The 25536-nt window shown below is 37.0% G+C and overlaps 1 protein-coding gene across 2 annotated transcripts in view; it reads right to left on the minus strand.

The window, feature by feature from the left end:
* Positions 1-11145: 11145 nt before the first annotated feature.
* PATJ (PATJ crumbs cell polarity complex component) overlaps positions 11146-25536 on the minus strand; it is a 154657-nt gene continuing 140266 nt past the window's right edge. For both annotated transcript variants that reach the window (XM_088154302.1, XM_088154301.1), the window contains exons 42-45: positions 25069-25173; positions 18707-18810; positions 16264-16387; positions 11146-14339 (exon numbers count right to left, since the gene is read on the minus strand). In XM_088154302.1, coding sequence (XP_088010428.1) covers positions 14193-14339; positions 16264-16387; positions 18707-18810; positions 25069-25173 — 480 coding nt within the window. In that variant the 3' untranslated portion in view covers positions 11146-14192. The remainder of the gene's footprint in view (positions 14340-16263; positions 16388-18706; positions 18811-25068; positions 25174-25536) is intronic.

Here is a 25536-nt window from a genome sequence, read left to right on the forward strand (position 1 = left end):
TCCTGGTTTTAGAAATCTCAGATCACAATGCATGCATTTCTGAAAATGTTAGGCTAAGGAAGCTGTCAGTTCCTCTAAATTTACTCTAAAAACCAGAAGCCATGAGTGAAAGTGTACCCTTATAAAACATATTTCTCCACCATGCTATGCTGCTATAGAAATAAGTAACAGAGCCACCTTAAAGAATGGATTACTGTGAGGCTCCATGAAATGAGCTGCAGCATGTGGGACGGAAGTGAAGGAAGAGAGCAGCAGAGTTTTCTGCAGACCAAATTCTCTTCCATTGGGACCAGGGGGAAATGTAAGCATATACCAACTCTGGGACTGATGTAGACTTTGCATCAGTTTGAAGGCTTCTTAGTGTACTGAGGAGACCAAGGATCCAACTTCTTCAAACCTGCTTCCACTGAATCCACTCCACTCTTCTTTTTCAGCATTTCTAAACCTGGAGTTTCTCATCTTTGGAATAAGCCAAAGCTGGAGGTGTTAGTGGGAGGGAGAGAAGTAGGAGGAAGCAGGAGGAGATTCCTGATCCCAGATTTCCTGCACTGAATAAGATTTTATACTTCTGTTAATTGAATGGATCCAAATGTAGACATATTAAGAGTAGATACAAAAACATCAGTTGGACTTTAAGAAATGGTGACAGTCATTAGCTGGGAAGAAGAAGAATCACAGCCTACACACACTGACAAAAAGATTGAGTGTTGGCCAAAAACAAAGAGTGTAGTGACTCATCTTGACCTTGAAACAGCTATTCCAAGGATGTTAAATATACAACAAATTTATCCATTTGAACAGCTGCTGCCATTAGAATGGAAGAACTGGGCAAAATATGTTGCGGTTTTGACTAAGGGTTATATGAAGCTGCAGTTTGTATTATTTTTCCACAGCTTTATTTCATCCACCAGCTTCCTACTGATAAACACATACTTTTCACCATAAAGTCACTCTCCCTGTTCTTCCTGATGTATGTCGCCAGCTGGTGAATAGTTCAAGGGAAGGTTCTGGAACATGCTTAATCCACACTGTTAAGAACAACAGCCTGAGTGGCCATTACTACCTATGAAAAACAAGTAATGATAACTGAACTAGAAGTTCTTCTGTTTCTCTACCATTCTTTAGAAAAATGTGTTTTTACCATTTTTTTATAACAATACAGTATTTTTTATTTATTGCATCCATTTATATCTCACCTAGCTGTATCGCCATAGCACATTCTACGAAGGAGGATGGACTGAGAGTTACTGGCTCCAAATAAGCAAGTTAACTCCATAATTAAACAGGACTTTAGACTGGATACAGATCTAACATTTTAACTATTACCACTACACTGGTTCCTACATGAGTCAATCATTTATTGATTAAAAAAAACCCTCTTTCTTCACATTTTACCCAATGTGGTGGACATGTAAAAAGGCTCAAAAGATATACATCAAAACATCCAGAAAATTGTGAAAATAAAATCTGAATTGAAATCACAAATATTTTTGTGAGGCATGATCTCAGGCATGATGACAAATGAAAAGCATCATAACCTATTAAGATATATACTGACAGTGAAAAGAATCAATCTGCAACAATATTGGAAAAGTTGGAAAACCTTGCTGACAACACAAGATAAAAGACCGAAATTGGAGAACATGTGGCAATGGAAAAATTAACTATATATATTTATAATAAAACCCTAACCAAATTCAAGCAGGAATGGCTCCCTTATATACAACATATCACACAGGCCAATATGTTTTTTTGAAGAAAAAGGAAAACTGTTTAAAAATAATTAAAACAATTTAAACAGAAATGAGTAATAATTGCAGAAGTTTACAGCATAGTATAAAAAGAAAAGATAGGAAGAAAAAAAACAAGAACAAAAGAGGGGGGTCTGCTTGAATGTTTTTTCTTATGGACACATTTTCTGTTTTTTAAATTTTTATTTAAATTTGTTTTTTTAATCAGTATATTAAATTTCACCTTTTGAATCCTCACTTCAACCATCACTTCAATGTAAAGGTTAAGCCACAGCAATAATCATATTCATTTTTTTTTTATAAAGGTAAAGAACAACACAGAAGAGTTACAGATTAAACCGCTATGTGTGTCATTATATGTATGTATTCTATTTCTTCCCCCTTTATTTCTTCATTTGTTCTGTTTTTACTGTTGCTTTTTCTTTAATTAATAAAAATGAAAATTATATATTTTTTAAAAATCTTGCTTTGACTTTAAAAGTTGTATGCGTTCAGTCCATTTAATGTTTCACAAGCAGGAGTGACTAATGTTCAGGAGCTAAGATCAGCTTGAAAAGGTAGGGGAGAAAAACTTTGTCACCAATTCTCTCTTTCAGCAGCAACCTTCAGCATCAGCTATGAGACTGTTTTGGGGATCATTCCCCACAACTTTGGAGAACATCTTCATCTCGTCCTTCAGTGAGAGAGAGTCATGGTGGTTTGGGATTCTCCACGAGGATAGTCTGCTTTCTACCCTTCATATTCTTGCTTTGTATGTTAAAGAATATATATATATATATATATATATATATATATAAATAAATAAATAAAAGATGTTTTTAGGAAAGGACACTTTTTTTATGTGTGTATATATATATATAAAAGATGTTTTTAGGAAAGGACATTTACAAATGTGAGTACTCATTATGAGATCAATTATAAGATCATATTGATGGCAACTTTTTTTTCTCTTTTCCAACTATTTACAGGTAACTATTAGGTTGTCAGGGTTTTTAAGAAAAAAGCGGTACTTTGTAGTTGCACATTTCATATGTGATGCAAAACATATTCATTTTTTACTTTGATAGCTGTACCTGAGTACCAAGGATGTCATTAGAAGCAGCCTGATGGTTAAAAGAATCATTCTGAAACAGGCAATTTTTCAGAAAAACCTGCCTCTTTCATGTACCTGAAAGAAGTATAGCAAAAGCACAGGCAACCTTCTTAAAAGCAGACAATATTGTTAAGGCAGACTCCTCCCGCAAGCTGTCATGATATATGCTCTAAGATATGTGAAGAATGCAAAAGTCCAATCCATGGCTTAATGTGCGGTCTCTTTGACTCAAAACCTCCAAGGGGAAAAGAACGGAGAGGCCCTCTGACTTAAAAATAAACAACAGAAACTGGCCCCACTCTTCCCAGTGTATTTTAAAACAGAAGGCAGCATTCTTTCCTCTCAAGATACAACAGCGAAATGACAGGAGACCTTGAACAACTTTCTACACGTCTTCAGCAGCTGCAGTATTCAGCAGCAATTTTTATCACGCTTCATTCTAACAGAACGGTGAGCAGTCTTTGGTTTTAACAGCTTTTGTTCATAATTCGACTCACTCTTTTTGCACATTATAAGTGATATAGATTGATCAATATTCCAGCGAATAAGAAGATGAAAGCTGGATCACACATGCACACTCATCAAGCTTTGGAAACTGATACAGGGTGGTAACTTGCATATGGGAATGGGCCTTCAACAAACAGGCTACCACAGACAGAGCTCTTCCATGAGCTTAGCACAATGTCTTGGACCAAAAGAGATCCACTCACGCTAGAGGTAAAGGACAAGAAAGCCATTACTCTAATTCTTCCTCTCTGAAGTCCACATGCTACTGAGAAGCTGCTTTGGAGGTTGGGGACAATCTACAGTACAGTTGTTCACTGAAAGTAAGTTGCATATATTTGCAAACCATAAAAGATTGGATAATCATGTGGTGCAAAATCTCATAGCTATGGAAAGTGCCTTTTACTAAATCAGAGCATGGCCCAACCAACGCAGTCTAACTTATACTGGCTCAGATCAGCTCTCTGTAGAATCCAGGAAATATTTATTTTCCTAGTCTTGCTGCTCAAGTTCATAACTTATAACTAGTTATGAAGAATATTTTTTCCTGAGCATTATATTCTTGCCTTCACATATATGTCAAATAAGTTATTGGATATTGGAGTTAGCCTCATCTTATCCTGAAAATATGAACAATTCTTATTTCTAATCTGTACTTGAATATATATGGGGCACACCAAGGTCATATGGTAATCCATGGTGATCTTAGAAACATGAAAAGTAATCATTTTCAAAATCTGAAGAGTCCAGTGGGAAAGATAAAAATGACATTCACATATCCCAGGATGATGTTTACTAGCTATTTGTAACTACATGTAAGTAACTAAGCACAGTGATATAGAGAAGTAAGTATTAAAAAAATGTCCTGAGCCCTATTTCAGAATCACTAATAAAATGTGATCATTTATTTTGGTTTCTCCCATTTGTAGAAATCAATGCTTACTACGATTTTTTATAATTTTTTTTGCCTCTGCTGCTGTCCTCATCATCTAAACCTATACAGTAAAAGAAAAAATGAATTTAATATGAAAGATGGCAGAAAAGGAGCCAATGTTGTGTAGTAGTTAAGGTGTTAAACTGGCAACAGGAAAATCTATGCTTACCTTCTTTCAGTAGAGTGTATTCCAAAGTTCATGTATAACTAGAGAGAAGATTGACGCTTGAGTTACAGCCAGCTGGCACTGTCTCCCATCTTTGCAAAATGAACTTCAGGGGTAGAAAGACATGTTGTGGTTATATGTGTGGTTCTATGCACACACATGTACATACACACACATGACACACATAGGCACAACTAACCATCAGAATGAGGCAGCTGTAGTGGCAAGATGTTTAAGGACCAAGGTAAGTGTCATTCAGTCTGGGTGGCCATCTCTGAAATGGCCTTCAGCCCTCAAATGTTAAAGTGAAATTGAATGGCTAATCCACTAAACTCTTGCACAAGGAATGGAGAGGAGTCTCTTGGATCAGCTCTGAGAGGACCTCCAGATTAACGGTCAGCATTCATTGAACAATCAAACAAACAAATAATTTAAAATTCAAATAATTTAAAAATAATTTAAAATAATTTAAAAAATATTGTTCAGAATAATACAGAATACCGTGAGGTGAATAGAGGAATGCTGAACAATTTGGATCTGATCAGAAATATTTCTTACAGTCAAAAACACTTATAAAAATGGTTCCCAAGTGTGAATGGATCTCTTTTGGTCCAAGACATTGTGCTAAAATCCATCTTTTCTTTTAGTCCCATGTATCCTACTTGCAGTTCCTTCAGGAAAGAGTCTATCCCTTTCCCTCCTCTTCTGAAATCCTAGGGGACTTTTAGTGATATCTGTAACGAACTGTGATGGCATTGGAGGTAAGTGTGTGAAACATGCTATCTGAGTGATGGCATCATGGTGCCTGTGTCATTACCTACTATCACCATGGATGCCCATAGAGCTTGCAGTTTTGCATGGACCACCATTACTGTCCCACCTTGTTTCATCCAGAGACATATTGTCATCTTTAACAATGAGTTGTTCTTCTACTTTCCATTTATTCCTATTTAACAGCTTGGTATCGCCATTTAGGAACACCTTAATATTTGATTAAAGAATTTGGAGATAAATAATGAAAGGGAATCTAAATTGCACATACTTTCTTGTCCTTGCTATTACTTAGTATTGAAATGGATTTAAAAACCAGCTTCACATTCTTCCAGAGTCAGAGAAGTAATGCAATATTCTAATTCATTTTGACATATAGGTGCATTCTTTGTATTTTATTTATTTAGGACATTTATCTGGCCACCCATCTTAAGCAAATAACTTTGGGTGGCTTGTAACCTTGCCAAGCAAATATTCCCCTAGAAAGGACGTTAAAAAAAAGAAAAGAAAAAGAAAAAAGATTGTCTATAATAATATTCAATAGGCTTTTCTTTTAAAATGTCTATTCTTAACATGAGTGCAATGTAAAATATTGTCAACTGCTCCACCTATTGACATTTTAGTAGAATGAGCATATTAAAAAAAATACACAAAAACACAGGCATCATTATGCATTTTCTGTATTTTGCATTCATTATGCTAGAAACCAGGGGTATCCAGGGGGTCAAAAGGATCAAGATGGTGGCTGTGATACACATAAAAAAGAGGTGCAGTTTTGAATGGGTGACCATAGACCCATCTTGATTTTTTTAACCCTCCCCACCCATGGACAGCTGTGCTGGAAACCTGTGAAGAACCATTAGAAAATGCAAAAGCAATTATATTGTTTGATAACAGAAACAAGTGTTTTTCTGATAGAATAATTTTAAATGGGTGTTAGTATTTTTTTTTTTTTGCTAGCAAGCATTCTCTTCTTCAGGTTCCACATTTGGTTAAATGGTATGGAAAACAAAACCTCATTATTCAGTTTCCGAAAACCTACTGCGCACTGCTATTGTTAAAAGTAAGTTCAATTTTTTAATCTAAAATTTAAAATATTATTACTATATTATATAAATATAAAAATGGAAAATAGTTCTATAAAATGCCAATGTATGTAAAAAAGAAAAAGAAAAAAACACAATACACACAAAAACCATACAGAAAAAATTAACAGAGCAAACCTACATATATTACAGAAGGTATGTAACAATAAATCTTTACATTATATTGATAAAATGACAATACAGAAGCTGAAAGAGAGCATATATCTTCAAAAAAATTGATGATTAGTTATGCTAAGTTGTTGCATAACCTCCTGAATGAGTACAGGTAGTCCTTGTTTAGTGACTTCCTCATTTAGCGATTGTTCGAAGTTACAACAGTGATGAAAAAGTAACTTTGAGACCAGTCCTTGCATTTACAACCTTCACAGGCCTGTAAAGCAAAGGAAAGCTGAAATAAGAACATAAGCACCATTGTGGTTTCACTTAGCAACTGCTTTGCTTAACAACCAAGTTGCCAGTCCCAATTGTGGTCACTAAATGAGGACTACCTGTACTATAATATTATAGGTTTAATTATTTAAACCTTCTTTCACAGTTCTCACTCCAGCTATTTGTTCCTCAATTTTTAAACTCATCACTTTTTTCTGTCAGTTCATTTTGTACAACTCTGTATAAAATCACTTGAAAGGGAATAGGGATGTGCAAGAGTGTTCTAAATCATCTGTTTTTATATTTGTATTTTCTGATGTTATTTTTGTTTTAGGCATGCAACTGCAAGCCACATGAAATATCCTTTCCAGAGTAGCACATGACTGTCACAAATAAATTTTAAAAAAACCATATATATTCACAAAGAACCTACAAACTTTCAGCAGTTGTTGGGTTCCCTGGCAGGATTGACACCATGGTGTCATTTGTGTTTTTATTTGCTTATTAAGAAATATATATTTCAAAGCCGATATTCATTTTGATAAGCTCCCGAAAAAGAATAAATATGATAGATCCTAGAAAGCATGAATGGCTCATAACACAAGAGTTATGGACAGATTTCCTGCTGATCTGGCAGGAAGGCTAAGACAGGTAAGATTGTCGTGGCTAAAGATGAGGCTACGACTCAATTTCACAGAATAGAAATGGCTTTAGAATAACACATCAGAGGTAATCATGAAGCTCTGCTGAGAGGTTTCAGAGGTGGGAAGTTAATGTGGAGAGTATCAAGGCTATATTCTGACAACACGACAATTCCTAGGATAGCCTCTGAAAATGTCATCAAACAGGAACGAATCTCTGCCTTTGCAACCTTTGATGTTTGATGCAACAAAATGAAAGTAACATTTGTGGCCTTCTGGTCGTCTTTCTTATTCATTCTTTGTTCCCATTACAGTCTCTGTCCTTACAGCAACAGAGGGACATAAAAAAAAAATAGAAAATGGCACTAAACCACCCCCCTTTTAGTGGGCACCAAATACCCCCCATCTTATTCCCTTTCAGTTCTGGGAACACTTTCACATCTCAGATTATTTATTCTTTTTAAGGCAACTTGCTTCTGGAGAAAATCTATCTATTTGGTTGCTAAGAGTCAACACTGACTTGATAACACTCAGTCAATACATCAGGCAGCCTGCACCCTATGGCCATGTTTGGCACACGATCTCCCCTCTGACTGCACTGCTAAATTTCAGAGTCCTGTCTTTTTAGACCCAGAAACACACACACACACACACACACACGCAGAGTAAAGGCTAAAACAGCTTTAATTTTTTTTTTTTAAGCAGTAAATTTAGCCTTGAGCTCAACTTCTGGCAACTTATGGGCATGTCCACCAAGTTTTCATGATAACATTCAAGAATGTTACCTAGCCAATTCAGTAAAACCAGTTCAATTTTTTAAAATTCTAAGCAGAGGACAATAATTTGGCATCCTCCTGGCCAACAAGCAATAACAGGCTCAGAGTAAGGCCCCCTACCTCGCCTCTCAACCTTTGGGGGTTCACGGCCAGTTGCAGATGCTGAAGAAGCAGTGGCATAAACCTCACTGAAGGTGCCTGGCAATGCCAGTCCAAAAGTGGTAGGGACTAAGTGAAAGGCACAATGTTGCCCCACCATCAGAACAGTTGAGTGGAAGGCGAGATGACCCTCACCGGCCTGGTTGTTAGAAGCAATGTTGGAGCATGTGCGTCCCACTAGTCCCATTTCCTGCTTGCTTAGCCCCCTCACCCCTTATCTACTCAGGAATTGGGTTTTTATAGAATACCTTTGGCAACAACTCCATTTTCTGTTCCAGGTGATTTTTTCCCAACTTCAACTGTTTAACTACAGCCCAATTTCCTAGTTGTCTCTCATCCAAATACTAACTAGGCCTGACCCTGCTCCAGTCACCTGCCACACTCTCCTTAAAAACCCCTCCCCCACAAAAAATCTTGATCACAGGAAATGTGCAAGTCATGACTTTATGCTTTTATGTAATCACCCTGTTACCTACAATCTTCATCCACTCTTCCCTAGAATTATTAAGTATAGGCCAGATCTCCTCCCCTATAACAGGCCAACATGGGCACACGCCTCCAACATTGTAAGCAAGTCACCATCTGCTTGCCTTCCCAACAGAAATTCCTAGAAAATATGAGTCCGCTGAAACTTGATCAATATCATTTGAAAGGCAGCTCTACAGCGCAAAATGAAAACAGTAAGCTTGTAGGCTAACAGCAGAGCATCAGCAGTGTTGCACAAAAATTAGGATTTTGGTGGTATTTTTAACAGCTGCAAGGAAGCTAAGTCCAAGCTTAGTGGGAGTTTTTACATTTAAAAATGTCCCTTGACATGGTCATTAATTAATCCCATTGTTCCAAAATCTGTCAAAAGGGTGTTTCAGCTCAAAAATATACAAGCTGCCAAGCTGCCTCCTTTTCTTGATGAAAAATGTGTCAAAGTTCCTTGAGGAAAAATGCAAATGAACTAGAAAGAAGTCAAATTGCTGACCTTAAAAAAGCCCTGGGGGCGATGGGAAAATAATCCAAAACGTCTGAGTCTCTTCTGCACTGAAATGTCCAGTAAACTACACTGAAGCCAAAAAGTAGCTTAAAAGGAATCAGAGACAAAAGGTATGAGAGAATGTGGGGAAGTTGGGAAAATAACCCACTGTTGGACATACACAACCAAGAGTTAAGACAAGAGTTTGTAGTCCAAGATGCCCAAAGTCCAGCAAGAAGAGAGTCATGTAGTTCAAAGTCTATCCCCTCATAATCAACTAAGAAAGAAGAGCTGAACATCCTAATGTGGTTTCCATGATTTTGTACCTTAACCCCTAATCCTGATATTAAAAACACTCTACAGAAATGTGTGCAATTCTTGCTTCTTTCTTTGTGTCTTGTGATGAGGATTTGACAAAGCTGTCTTACTTTTGACCTCTTCTGATATTATTCAAATTAGCTCTAAGAGACCAGCATTTTTGATAACAGAGGTCATAGGTGCACTGAGTTCTCTGATGTATTTATTTTGCATCAGCCACAGACATTCTGGGAAATAAATAACAAGATTCTCTATCTGAGGATTCTGTATGTTATCTATGTGCAGAAGACTTCATTTCCAACTAATACCTCAGGTTATAAAGAGCAAATGTACCTGATCACAAACCTTCAACATTTCCATGATACTAAAGGTAGTATAGAAAATTTGTCTTCATTTCATGAGATTTAAATAGCACTTGATTGGCCAGAGATGTCAGCAAATCCCATTAGTTCGAAAGAGGCTGTTTTAACATCAATATGGGAAAAAAAAATACATAGAATGAAAAAATAATAGTACTGAATTAACATGGTAAAAATAAAGGTTTTGCATATAAATATAGCATTAAGTAATCAGTCATGTCAGTGAGGATTGCATAATGATACTACTTCAAGTGTCTTTCTATATTGCACTTCTGTGGTAGCAAACATGATTTGATTAACAGCATGGAATTTAGCTGCATTCCAGTTGAAATGAAATTTGGCACAATGGTTTTATTATTCCTGTTTAATGCTGCAATAGCATAATTTAAATGATTGTATGATTTAAAATACACTCTATCCTGAGTATATGCATTATGTTTTTTTCCAGAATTCAAACAAATAGCTGAATTAAAAATGCTTTTAAAGCATCTTTTAATTAAAAAAAAAAAGATTAAGGGCAATGTAGAATCTGAAACTTGGAAACAACTTTTCTCCGTTGATTTTATCGTAAGACCTCAACAATTATGATTGTTGGCCTTTCTATTGCTCACCTTTTGCCAAAGTAGAGCCAGGGTAGCAGGCAGGATTTCTAGGCCCTGGACCCTGGTTTCTGCCAGGATCAAAAAGTTTAAACTTTTAGGCTGTGGATGATTTCTACTAAAATGATTTTAGATGCTCATTTCCTATTCTCCCAATTAATCCAATTTAAACAAACGTTCCAAACATAACACTAATACATCTGTCCATCTTTATAGATACTGAAGGAAAACTGAGATAGCAGCTTGCTATTACCCATAGCTTAACAGAGATCTGAGAGGGTTGTATGTGCTGATTGTCTGTCTACGTGAAAGACAGAAATCTGAATTGCTGATTACTTGAATTAGTGCAATGGGATCTTGTATGATTCATAGTTGGGCAGAGAATAAACTTTGGTTTATTAAATTAATTGAACCAATGGGCTTATCACTCGAATTAAGCATATAGGGGGGGAAAAGCCTGTGCCCTTCTACTATATTAACTTCAACACATTTTTCTTTGTATACGTTCAAGAAATAGACACTTGGCCTCTCAGCATTTGAAATGCCGCTACAGCATCAGTTACAATCTTTATTCTCTGCTCCTTCCTTGGCTTGGTTTTAGAAATGACTCCCACACACACTTAATTGTATTTTGCATTTGTTTATTTTGATAGATTTATCATCTGCCTTTTGCACAGCAGCTCACAGCAGTGATAGACTTATATGTAATATGTCATTTAACTGTCCACATACTAAGAGGAAGCACAAAATGAAGGAACAGGTTTTCTAAATTTTTTTGAATGAGAAGCTTTAGTAAAAAGATAACCCAAACAACCACATAAGTGAACATATCTAAAGAGAAACAACAATGGGTTTGTTTCAGCCCAGCCCATGAATAACACTAGCTAAAAAAAAAAAAAAAACCCTCTGTAGCCCAGACTTGACAAACATATTAGCCAATAATACAGCAGGCACAGGGTCCATCTGTGCTGTCTAGAGCCATTTCGAATTTAGGGGGGAAAAACTGATTCAGGGCTAGACCTATATCTCTTATTCTTACCCATATTAGATGTTTTCCTCTAAAAGAAAATAAATAAGCAAGAAAGAGAGGTGCTACGTAGTCTGCTGCACTGATGCCATCTTGGGCATGATAAATAAATCTCTCCCCCCCCCCGCAAATAAAACTCTATAAGTTGATTTCAAACATTATGTTCCTAACATAAAGGCAGGTGGAATCTCCCTCCCTTCTCTTCTTTAGGCTAGACCATAGGAAAATATTGCCTGGTCCCGTTATCTTACTCTTCATTACCACTACCTACTGTTCCTAATAATAAGTAAAATTCACAATCATCTTCCAAAAACGTTTAATCACTAGCAATATTGACTTATTTCCCCCATTTTTTCAGATGGGTGTAATTTTTAAGACTTTATTTTAGTCCTTTATTATACTTTAGGCTCAAATGTGATAGATACATCATTATCCAGGATGTAAGTTGTTCTCTTCTAAAATGTGTCTTGATGATATCACTAAATGGCTTAGTCTTTGCAGTAGTAATTGGGTATAGTCAGCAAGTTTCCCATGCTTTTTTGTTTAAGTCTGCGTGATACAAAAGTTGTGCCAAGCTTGTATTTTTAAGCCTTCCCCCATAGTCATGTTAAAGTTTATTTACCGGCAAACACCAAAATAAACTGTAATACCATAGTTATGTTTATGTGTATAAGTGCAGTGTTAATTCCTTCCCATCATGCCACCATTATTTATGCAAGTGAATTTTATTAAGAATTTTTAGAATTCATAAAACATTTTATTTTATACACAAACATACAGTATGTATCACCGCCCCTCTTAGAAATTAGCAGCATTATCAAAACCTCAAACCCATAAACTCCCAGAAAGACATCAGATTTTTCTTAAATGATCGAGGCACAATCAACTGGGCAGTGTTCCTGTGCAAGTCAGGGTTTCTATACACCCCTAGATAACTCCCACTTATCTTCGAAGGACTTGACAGATGGAAAACTTCCAACCAGATTGTGCTTTTGAATGTTTACATATAGCACTTACTTCCCCACATCATCACCAATTTATCTGCAGGTTGCAATGCGGTTGGTTTGGGGGTTTTTTGGTTTATTGTTTTTTGGCAGCACTATATGAAACATGTAAAAAGTGCAAATTATAAAAAGCAGTGAGGTGATTTCCCATCTGAGCTAGAAAACATGCACATTATTTCAGCATATAAACCCAACATCCCCTTCTATCCGTAACACGTTGAAAAGAAGGTCAACTGCTTAGATAAAATTTAAAAGAATGATTATATCCATTTAAATGATACATTTTTGGCCAATCATTAGATTTGGATAACAATCCTTAAACAAGTTAACATCATCCGTATCTTCAAGTTTAGCATGAATGTATAGTGTAAACTTAAGCATAAATTGACAAAATTGAACGCCTCAAGTCTTAAAAAGAATTAGTGAGTTTTCTTCATGGGTCATTTTTACTTGCATTTCTTATAAATATCATTATTTGGACATTGAGTAGAAATCCTTTAAAATAATTTTAATCTGCTTTCAGGCACTGTTCATGGAATATGCACAGCTATTGCTATATTCCAATAGCTTAATGCACTTTGTGATTCGCTAGATCCAAAGATAGGACATGAAAACAAAGACATCATTCTTAACAAGACATGCCACTTCTTTTTTGACCACTGCTTATTCACCTTTGCAGAGTTAAGAGATATCCTTTATCTGAAACAAGGTGATGTTATTGCATTCTAATTATATCATACAGTACACATATTTTACAGAAGCTGCAGGATTAAAATAAAAAATCACCATTTTATTTACTGATGAGACACGAATGTGAGAATTTGATCATGAATTTTGTAGGCCATGTTTACCTTTCGTTACAGTGTGATCATTATAAATAATGAGTAGCCCTCTTCTAAATTAAGGCTTTCTTTCATTTCAGTGGAGTTAAGCTTTACATGGTACAAATGGCTTCCGCCATTTAACTAGCTCTCTAGAGATAGAAACTTCTGAAGGTTCTTGCCAATCTATTACAGGATTTTCCAAAAGCAGAAAATGAGTAAGGAGAAGCTGAAAATGTACTTGTTATAGTTATCATTAGCATACATATTATTTATCCAGAGAGATTAGACAGGAGGGTTGGCACTTCGTCATTAGAACTTCATATGCAATTAATTTCCCATAGGAGAATTTGATATTTCATTATTTGAAAAAGCTGTAATTGAATTATGTTTTAATGTTTTCTGGCACAGCTAAAAAGAGAATTAACAAAATCAAACCATGGGTAAGATGAAAAGTCAATCAGTATTTCTATCTGTTCATCAGATGGGAACCAACAAGCAGCTACATTCTTTCTTGTGTATATGCTAATTTTAGTTTCCTGATTATACTTCCTACTAAGAGATAATAATTATGGACAAAGGAGGGAATCAAAAGCACATTCAAGAAAACCCAGGATGGATGAGATGTAGGATTTTCACAAATAGCTACAATGGCAAGACAAAATGAACCACTACAATGGCTGTAGCTGCATAGCAACATTATTAATAATATGTGCTAATTTTAGCTGGAGTTGAGTTGTCATCTGACAAGGATTGTAGATCATTTTATAGCAGCTCTAGCAATGGTCAGAAATAATTGCATCCAGCCCAAACTGCATTTGCAGCAAAGCTCATGGCAACACTGTTAATGTAACCGTCCCTTTTTGGTGCTTCAGAATAGCTACGGCTTGCTCATGAGTCACGCCTTCCAGAGACTGTCCATTAACAGCTAAAATCTGATCACCACGCTTCAGTCTGCCATCATCTGCAGCCGCTCCCTGGAAAGAAAGAAAACAAAACAGACCAGAAATAGTACACATCATCAGCCAAGCAATCTTCTGGGGCTAAAACAGTAGATAACAAATTATGCTGAACATGGGGATGGTAGGGCTTTCTTAGGATGAGCTTCTTCAACCACTTGGGGTATATTGGATTTACAGTTCCAACAAAATGCCTAGCCAATGAGACTAATACAGTGCTAGACCATGTGATATTACTAAGTTGGGAAGGCTAAATTGGAGGATTCTTGGTTGGGAAAGATTCTCCTCAGACAAAAGTTTACTTTTTATTTCAAATTTACATTATATAGCTAATTAACAATTTTGGCATGATTATCTCCATCATAGAAAGTGATAAATTTGCACGCATAGATCTAATCACAGAGGCTCACATGTATATTGTGTACTGAAACTGGGAACTGATGGTGAAAACTGTCCCACAAATTTAAAACAAAAAGTAACAAAAGCATCAACTATGTGAGCTCATGTTGCTGATTGTTAGCCTCTGACAGGCTCATCCTTCCAATGAAATCTTATATATTGAAATCCATACTTATTTTTATTTTTATGGAATTAAATAACTCACTGACATAACAGGTGAACATTTTCAGGCTGCCTAGGTTCTACTGTTCCCCTCATTTTCTTTTTTTCCAAGTATTTCTTCTGATTATGGACAGGGCAATCCATTCCCACATCCTACAGTTCCCATCTCATACTATCTGTCAAGGAAAAGACCCTATTTCCCATTTTAAATGTTGCATACCACAGCAAAGATGAACATATTAGTGAGACACGCACAATACATCTCTATACAAATAAACTTGCAATAAAATAGTAAAACCACGTCTACCAGAAGGAAGAAGCAAGGAGATACTGAAATACTTTTGACTATGATCTTAGCTAGCATCGTGTTAACTAACTTATTTGCTTGTCTTAGGTTCATCTGGAATTTGAGATAGAACTATATTAAATTAACATGATTTGATACATTTATGTTTTATAAACTGCTCATTGCATAAATTCACTCTGAGCACAACGTTTGGAGGATAAGGCAATATACAAATAATCAGTTGCAGCCTCTTTGGAATAATTTATCTTGTATATCAGACCAGGCCCCTCCTTGTGGAATTTTGAGAAACAACTTAGAGAAGACATGATATAAGTAGGAAGTCCCCATCCTAAGTTGTATTTGGAAATTTGGATGTATTTTAGTGACCACTGTTTTCTTTGCAATGTCTGTTACTTTTGCAACTTGCATATTTTTAATGAGTTATGTTAATTTGTTTTATTATTTTAATCTTAATATTAAGAAAGGAAGAAAGAAATGTTAACTTCTCAGTGTCCTGTTGGACAGGAGTGTCATTTAAACCCAATTAAGTAAGTAAATGAACAAAAAGTAAACTGATTAGGAATATGACATATAATTTATATATGAATTTTGTAGAAAAATAATATACAAACATGGGATTTTTCCTCCTCGAATAAACAATGTCTTATGAAGGGCCAAGAGTTTTTAATGGTAAAGATTAACAATTTTATCCACAAGTTCCTGCTCCAGTCTCAATTAATTCCTTCTGCAACTGTTCCTTAAAATTTGCACAATACTTCTACACACAATATGACCCTTTAAGTGAAGCTTTTAATAGTGTAGAGGAATGTGGCCAATATTTAGAACATAAACGGACCCAGAGGGCCTAGTACTTTGTCCCAAAAGCTGATAGTTGATTTAAGGATAATATTCATTTCAACTAAACTATTAAAAAAAAAAACCTGCAAGGAGGAATATGCAAGGGGTGTAGTTCCAGTTTTCTATATATTATTGTAAGGTATGAAAAATCCTACTCTTTCCACAAATCCCTCATCAAAAGAGTGGGTCAAATTAAATATGAATGCAAAGGGCCATTACAAATGAGTTTTGGAGTACCTTTGCAAAAATGGTCTTGACATATATAGGGAGGTCTCCTTGGGGGCTTCCGAAGCCTCCTACAATACTAAAGCCCAATCCATCTGAGCCTTTCTCCAACACAATAATTTTGGGCTGAGGTGATCTGAAAAACACAGCAAACACCCATTAGTACATTGCTTATTTAATATGAGGAAAAATAGCATCACTACAGCTGGCTCATGCCATCAGAGCAATGGCTGTCCTGCACTGGTTTTGTCTACTTTGTTAGTAGGTCCCAAGCTTAAGATCTTTTTTAGCACTGAGATTAGATGTCCTTTTAATGGGAGATATTAAAGTCTGGAATACAAAGTATGGATTCTATAACTGATCCTCCCAATAAATTAGCTATGTGCTTGCAATAATGCTGTCAACTCCCCCCTTTAATACTTCTATGTCTACATTTTCAGCTGCTGAAATCAGAAAGTAAAACATTTCCCATCACTGAAAATGCTAGGGGCTACTGATCTCTGCAGCGATTAATATTGTAAGAACTCATGAGACAGAGGATACATAGCACCGAAACACTACAGATCAGGAATACATACATTTTCTAATTTGATTGGAACATTTGTTTGGTATCATAATTGTTTCTGGCAAGAGCCTTTAGCACAATTCACCTACTTCCTTTTTTCCTGACCTGATGCCCTCCAGATGTGTTGGGAGTACAAGAAAGTCTGGAGAAGATACCTAGTTGAGGTGGAGAACCAGTTAAAAGAGAAGTGTGGAACTAGATCCAAGCAGGCTGGGTGGCATCATAGGTCAGGATTAAAGGAAGGATGGCAAGCCCCAGCCTGATCTCATCCATTTCTCCTGCATGGAGAAATGTGTTCTGCACAGGATCAAGTGGGACTCAGCCTGTGCCCCCAGTATTCCCTTCATCACTGTCTTTCTCTGTATATGCTGGACACACACATGCCATCTTGTTCTACACAGACAGAATCATTCCTTGCAGGATGAAGCAGAAAGCTAGTGCTTTCCCTTGAATGGAGTGGTTTCAGCCTTCTAGCTAAATGAGCAGGTGATGATAGAAGACAGTTTGTATACCTGACTTAACAACGGTACATGCTATTTGAGAAGTATTGCCACTAAACAACTTTAGCGACATGACCATATTTCCAGTAATGAGTTCCTGCAACATAGATGTAGAGATAAGCAACTATGTTCATTTAACTAGGAAGATGGTAACAAGGACAATCTCCATTGGCACTGTGCTTAAATGAAGCAACAATGGAAACAGAAGCTCAGCAAACTACTGTTCTTAAAGCTTTGACATGCATCTGACTTGCAGGAAACGAAGAGGTGGAACAATTCTCTCTTTCTACACAAAATACCAAACAAGAAAGTGCTTGGCAAAAAACTGCCAAGTCCCTTGAAGAAATATATATCTCAAATGTACATATGCAAGGATTAATTCAAGTGCTGGCTTTACAGCAATATGTGTCTGAACGCTATGATTCATGAATCACAGTGAGAAAGCATTAAACTTAATTTTTAAAAAAGGACAAGTTCATGGAGCATTTATCATGACATTTTTGGGAAGAGTGAGGAAACCTATTCCTCATTTAATTTTTCTAACAGAAGATCATCTGGAATTTCAGTTGTCATAAGTCATCTCAAGCGAAAACACAGCCAGACAGAAGGAGAATAAACATGACAACATGTCAGTGGGGGGAAAAAACCCCAAACCTCAGAAGAACCGCTTGTTACAGATCAGTCAAAAGAATGAAAACAAAAATCTTCCAGCAGTCTGAAAAACTGAAAAACATAATAGTGTATTTTGTGCTATTGGAAAATTTATCTGAGATTAGAAGCTTGAAAGCAGAAATATTTACATTATCTACCAGGAGAGAGGACAGTAAAGGATTTCTACAAATGCTATAAAATGGATATAGGGGGAGAGAAATTAGAAATATTGAAAGCATGCCTGATTCCTATTCATGAACTAATAGACATGACATGTATTTGGATTATCATATATTAAGATGAACAGGGAAAATGCTCAGATGCTGCTTCTCTCCCCAAATATCTGTCAAACTTAAGGAAAGCAGAATTACACAATTCAAGCTCAACACAATTCTGTGTTGGATACAGTTTACACAGAACTCAGCTTTCAAAAATTAAATCATATGAGTAACGGCCACCACTGCCATATACAAGGAGGAATGCACGTCTTCAAAGTTGAGAAACAGTAGAAAGCTAAAATTATCTGACAGTGTAAAAGACTCTAACGTAACGCACGAAGTCAAAAGGCTTGCATGCATGAAAAATTAATCATACATCTGTCTGTCTGTCAGTCCACCTAACTTGAGAAAAGCACTGTCATTATTTACCCTATTTTTCCATCAACAAATGGCACAAGGCTTATACTGAGCATGATTTTGTTACTTCTTCTAACACATTATCAACAAATGTGCATACTTACTCTGAGTATTCAGGATGATGCTCCATAGGTGGACTAAAGTTAGTGCTGGAAGTCATATTCTCTATCTGGCTGGCGATGGCACTGATGTTGGTGTCAGCTACTACCTACAGCACAATGGAAGAGGAAATAGGTATCGGCAAGCTATGACTTGGTACTGTTTGAAAAACATTAGCAATGGGCTGCATTTGACGAAAGTACTAATGCATCATTGAGAAGTGAAGCACTGACTACTGTAGCTTCCTTAAAGCTAAAGTGAAAACGGACAGGTTAGTATGTAAAGCAAGAACATGTTTATTCAGGGTTCAATTACTCCTTTAAAGAGCTGATTCAGCTTCCCAAATTGGAGCTGGAGGAGGTGACTCTTTTAGCCCCAAATTTCATCGTAAGCGTTAATCCACTTGTTGAAGATTTTAGTTTCAAACCCAGGCAATACATCAATAAAACTAAACTTTCCAGTTAGAATGAAATCACTGCAAAACTGCTCATGTTTCCTGGTTGTTTGTTTGCTTTTAATGGCAATAGTGTGTGTTTGTGTGTGTGTGTGTGTGTATACAGACAGTAGACCTAATGAGAGGGGATATATGAAATGTATGAGGGAACTATGGATGGGCAGAAGACCTACATCCACACTAACTGAGAAACAGCTAGTTAACCAATGCTTCAACATAGTGAAGAGGAAGCTGCTCTCACAATTTGAGATACAGCAACTACACATTATATCCCAGACTCAAGAAGACCTGGAAGAACAACTGGATGTGCAGCCAACACCTGAAGCTGGAATGTCACTGTCACCCCCTCCATTACAGAGCACAGCAGCTGATATGAGGCATAAGATAAACTGGCTAGTCAACCTTTGAGACCGATTACCAAGGCTCAGTGGAGAAGTACCATCAGATAGTATGCTAGAAGATGCTAATAGAGCCCTCACGACAATCTCTACTACCACCATAACTCAAACCAATGAACTGGTATACGCTACAGCTGCTGTAATCCTGGAGATGCTTGGCTACACAATCAAGAAGAACAGCAGTACATACCCCTCCCCCCGGAAAATGAGGTTGGAGGCTAAGATGAAGATAACCTGGAGAGAAGTTAGTCAGCTGGTGGAACTACAGAAGGGTGTGGAGATTAAGGATAAGACTCAGCTACTGAAAAAAATACAACTCCATCTGAAGCCCTAGAGACTACTAAACAATGCTCACAGCACTGACTGCCAGGCTAAGGAGATACACTAGAGAAGCAGAGGCCAAGAAGATAAATGCCCTGTTCTCCAAAGAACCATCCAAGGTGTACTCCCAACTGCAGTGCAACAACACAGTAACAGCAGAGACACCAACAGCAGAAACTGAATAGTACTGGAGGAACATATGTGAGAAATAGAAGACACATAACACCAGTGCAAAGGGTGCGGGACCTGAGAGCAGACCACAGCAATCTCCCAGAACAGGAACCAGTCACGATCACAGTAGCAGACATCCAACAGCGGGTCCAGAACATGAAAAGATGAACAGCACCTGGCCCGGACATGATCCACACCTACTGGCTAAAGAAACTAACAGCAGTACATGAATGTCTAGCATACAGACCAGCTACAAGTACCTTGGTATCCCATAGTCACATGGAAACCACAATGAGGTAAGTAAGACAGCAACATCCAAGTACCACCAAAGAATAAGACAGGTCCTGAAGTCCCAGCAAAATGGGAAGAACAAGATCCATGCCATCAAAACGTATGCCCTGCCAGTCATCAGATACCCTGCCGGTATAGTGAGCTGGCCAAAGGAAGACATGGAGGCTGCTGATGTGAAGACCCGGAAGCTCCTCACAATGTACAGAGATTTCCACCCCAAGTAACACCCAGAGACTGTACACCATCCGGAAAGAGAGCAGGCGGGGTCTGGTGAGTGTCAAAGCCACTCTCCTGGATGAAACCCAGAGCATCCAGGAGTACATCAGTAAGATGGCACCCAAAGATAAGCTGCTGGCAGAATGCCTGAGGCAGCAGCAGACTGGGGAGGAAGTTCAAGCAGAGAAAGTGCCATGGTAAGACAAGACCCTTCATGGGATGTACCACTGACAGATAGCTGAGGTGGCTGATATTGGGAAATCCTACCAGTGGCTGGAAAGGGATGGACTAAAAGACAGCACTGAGGCACTGATCATAGCAGCAGAAGAACAGACACTAAGCGCCAGATCCATAGAAACAGAGGTCTATCACACTAGACAGGACCTAAGGTGCAGACTATGCAGAGAGGCCTCAGAGACAGTCCAACACATAGTGGCAGGGTGTAAGATGCAGGCAGGAACAGCATACACTGAATGGCACAACCAAGTAACTGGCATTGTGTACAGGAACATCTGCACAGTATATGGGCTAGACCCTCCCAAGTCCAGATGGGAGATTCCACAGAAGGTCATGGAGAATAACAGGACTAAGATCCTGTGAGACTTCCAGATCCAGATGGACAGGCAGGTACTGACCAATCAACCAGACATTGTGGTAGTAGACAAGAACAGAAGACAACGGTGGTGCTAGATGTAGTGGTGCCAAGTGATAGCAACGTCAAGAAGGAGTATGAGAAGCTGGAGAAGTACCAGGGCCTGAAGGCTAGAGAGGATGTGGAAAGTAAAGGCCAAGGTGGTCCCAGTGGTGGTAGGAGCACTCAGGGCTGTGACTCCTAAGCTGGGAGAGTGGCTCCAATAGATCCCAGGAACAACATCAGAGCTCTTTGTCCAGAAGAATGTAGTGCTAGGAACAGCTCAGATACTGCTCAGAACCCTCAAACTCCCAGGCCTCTGGTAGAGGACCCAAGATATGGGTGGTATGGGGTGAGAGGGGACTTTTTTTTTTTTTAAGTAGTCACCAAACCGTAGTTGGCAGGAAAAGCACACCAAAGTTCAATAACCTCACAAAAAGCTTTTCCTTCTCTCATTACTACAACTGCAGACAGCTGATTAAATTAACCAGGAGAATCCAAACAGCCAGGCTGGATCAAATGTCCCCCTGGGATCCTAATCACTCCTTTGCAAAGAGCATTAACACATTTCTTTGCCATCCTGCCCAATATATCCTGACAATAAACATTTCCACAGCATTATCTCGTTATCTGACCTTTCCTACCCATTTTACCATGAGGTCATTTTACTGATAATAAGATTACTTAATGATGTGTCAGTGATGAATATCAGATTGAAAGAATGAATTCAGTCTGTGGTGTGAATTCATCTTTGGGCAAATGAAGAACACAGTTATTTAACATAAAATACTATTCATATTTTCATGGATATATTTGGATATTGATACAGAGGGTGCGAATATGGCAAGCTGGGAAAACAACTAACACCACTTTTTAAAAATTAGCCATACATGTAATAGATTAAGGCTGTTCTGATGAATAATTTAAAATGTGTGAGAGCAAAATCCATATTTTATTTCTGTAAGTTAATTATTTTTAAGTAAGAAACATATTGCAGGAGAGCGGCACTATTTTAAAACATGAACATCTGACAATCTGCTTCTCTAGAAGTGCTAATGTAACTGAGGATATATTTTTTATCTCACATGCCAACAAACTGAGTTTCTAACACTGCTAAAATATAACTGCCCGTGTACTATTTAAAGAATAAGTATTAGCAATTTGTATTCGTATTTGACTGATAGCAGAATATGGCCCCATCCTTGGCTGTCAAGAATAAGTATTAGCAATTTGAATTAGTATTTGACTAATAGCAGAATATGGCCCCATCCTTGGCTGTCAGGCTTTTTTTCCACATCATTTCAAAGCAGCTAACCATATCATTTGACTAAGTGCACATTCACAATGTCATTTGCACAAAAGCAAAAGCTTGTCTGCCTCTCACAATCATTCAGCTTTTTCACCTTGTATTTTCATTCGGAGGTGATTCTTGTCTTGATACGGTTGCCGCAGCCGTTTTACATAGGCTCCATAAATACCAAATTATTTGTATGCTACACAAATCAGGCACCATCCTCCCTGCGGTGAATGTTATCATGGGCATGAACAGAGTATCTAATGACATGAATCTCACTGCCCAAGCTGTATGCTTCTGGAATGAAATCTAACCTAAAAGTGCTAAAGACTGCTGCAGACTCTGAATAAGTTTGCAATATTTCTTCAATTTCTGTTGAAATACATCTTTTGAAATAAAACAAGGAGAGAGTCAGAAAATATTTCAGTGTTCTCTTCTATTCAAAATAAGAACGCTGTTGGGGTCCAAAAACAATTCCATCAAAGTGTTTCTCTCAAGACTGGGTTCTGAAAATGCTCAAGTGAAATTACTTATTTTGTTTTTAGAAGGACATGCCCTATTAGCTTTTTTTTTTTTAAAAAAAATGTTTGGTATTTCTGCAGATCCTGTGTTTTTCCAAACACGCTGATATTTCCCTCTTACTTTTCTGTGATTCAGCAATTCTTACCACCTGAGTTTGCTGACAGAAGAAATGATTTCAGTCTTTGAATATACTTTTTTATTTCAGTCAACCTCTTTGCAGATTATTGCATTTATGAGGTAGATACAGATCTATCAGTGATGTTTATTAACATTATAAATATTCAAGTTACATTCAAATATCATCCTGAATTTAGGGCTTTGTTTTTTTTTTTTTTCTGTGAAGGAACATTCATGCTTTAGATATTCTGTATTTTACGCTGTATTCATATATGGACTTTCTCCAGATTGTTACGTATTCAAATTCATTGCCATTTTTAGTTCATGCATTTTTCCCCTTATTTGTGAATTTTCCATTTTATTTATTTTGCAGTGCTTATAGAATGCTGGTCCAGTCAAAAGTGATTCTAATTCCCCCTCTGTGTGGGGATAAAACAAAAGCAAAATATATACCATACAAAATACAGTCTGTATAATCACATATCCAAGACCCTGGGAATAAATCACAATCAGCCCATACACAATTAAAGCAACTGCAATTGCTAGAGGCAAATGGGTTACCACTGAGCCTAAACACATGTGTATATGGATTAAATCACAGGGCAGAAAAGAAATGATGTGATTGCCTCAGGAGTGGGCTGCGACATTCATTTTAGAAATTCTCTAAGTTAAACTTCCAAGTGAATTCAGAACAATTAAAAATGGAAAGAGAGAGAAAAAAATGCTTTTTCTTAGAGCTGACTCATGCAATTGTTTAGACAGACTATTTTGGTGAATAGAATGGGAGCTAGATAAGTTTTTTTTCTCCTATACGTATAATCATATGCTCATAGAGTTTCTTTCTATATAACTTTCAGATTCAGAAATATTTTCCACCAGGATTGGATATAATGACAGTTATAGTAAAAACCTAAGCAAAAATAAACATCCAAAATAAAATAAAAATCCAAAATATAATAAAAGTAATTATTTTAAATTTTTAAAAATTTTTAAAAAATAAAATAAAAATCCAAAACTAAGTAGATGACAAAGCAACTCTGTTAATACTTTACTATCTGATCTTAGGACAATAGCAAAAATCAAACCTTCAATTTGCATCCAGGATGCATCACTTGCCACATACAAGTTCTGCATTTTCAGCTGGTTCCCAACAGATTTCTACAGATGAACTCTTTTGGACTCAGCTAAGTAAATACCAACTTTTGCTTTGAATATAGTCAATATAAATAACTGTAAAATGTAATAGGTGTAATAGGTAATAGTTTTAAAATCCCACTGATCTGTATGAGTGGGAAGTTGAGCATCTCTCTACCAATGTCCTGCTGAAATTCAAGGATATGAAAGACTCACGGCAAGGTATATGAACGTTACAGCCCAATAAGATATGTTGGGATTTATGATAATGTACCTTGCTTTTAGGCAAACTTTTAGCTATTTGTACAGGTCAACTAATAAAATAATCACCTCGCAATTTATAAACAGAAAAAGAGCAGAGTTTCACTTTTGTCTTCTCAAATTAAAATGAGAGAGGAAGCATCCAGTCCAAGCACTGTACCTTGGCTGAGAGCCAGTCATATTATAAATCGTCAAAACTGTTAACAAAGCCTTTTTCTTTGAAGAAGATGTTAACTGGACAGAAAGTCCATCGAAGCTCCATAATAAAACAGAGGAATTTGTTTTCATTTAAAAGTGGCAGAAGCTAAGAAGCAGAGTTTTTTTTAATCATCTGTTAACAAGAATCCTTTCGTTGGGTTTTATACAATCATATCCACAGTTATCTGAGCAAGAATAAAACACTTCTGAATATAATATTTTTTCTTTAATCTTGTATAATTCACATCAGCAAGCATCCTATCATGCTGTGATGTCTTGTGCCAGTGACACTCAGTCTTTTATTTAAAATTACCACTGATATCTCCTTGAACAGCTGTATGTTCAATTTATCATCATACCTGCAGGATGATGCTCCCAAAAGCATTTTTCAGCAGATTTACTACATCAGCATGAGACAGACCATCCAGAGGCTGCCCGTTAATACTGACAATCCTATCACCAACCTATAAGTGGGAGAAAAAACAGAACAGAAATAGAAATGTTGGAAGTACCAACATGTCTTGCAAGTCTGGCATTACACACTCATGTTTCTTATTTATAAAAAGGCAAGAGCCCCATTCAGGCATTATAAAACCCAGCTACCACCAAACCCACATGAATTTGTCTCTAAGGCCAATGTCTCTTCTAAGGCAGGGAAGATACTATGGATGATGGCAATTCAGTGCTAATAGTCCATATGTGGGCCTTCTTGCCCCAAGTGGTTGAAAAAACTGGCCATTGAAAACATTTATTTTTAAGACAAACTGTTATTCATAATTGATTGATTGTTACCTCTGGCTTTGTTAACCTTGTTTTACTAATAGTGT

Source organism: Python bivittatus, unplaced genomic scaffold, assembly GCF_059951505.1.
Source record: "Python bivittatus isolate LINGU-HERP-01145 unplaced genomic scaffold, Pbiv_v1 ctg000700_np1212, whole genome shotgun sequence".
Classification (NCBI taxonomy): Eukaryota; Metazoa; Chordata; class Lepidosauria; order Squamata; family Pythonidae; genus Python; species Python bivittatus.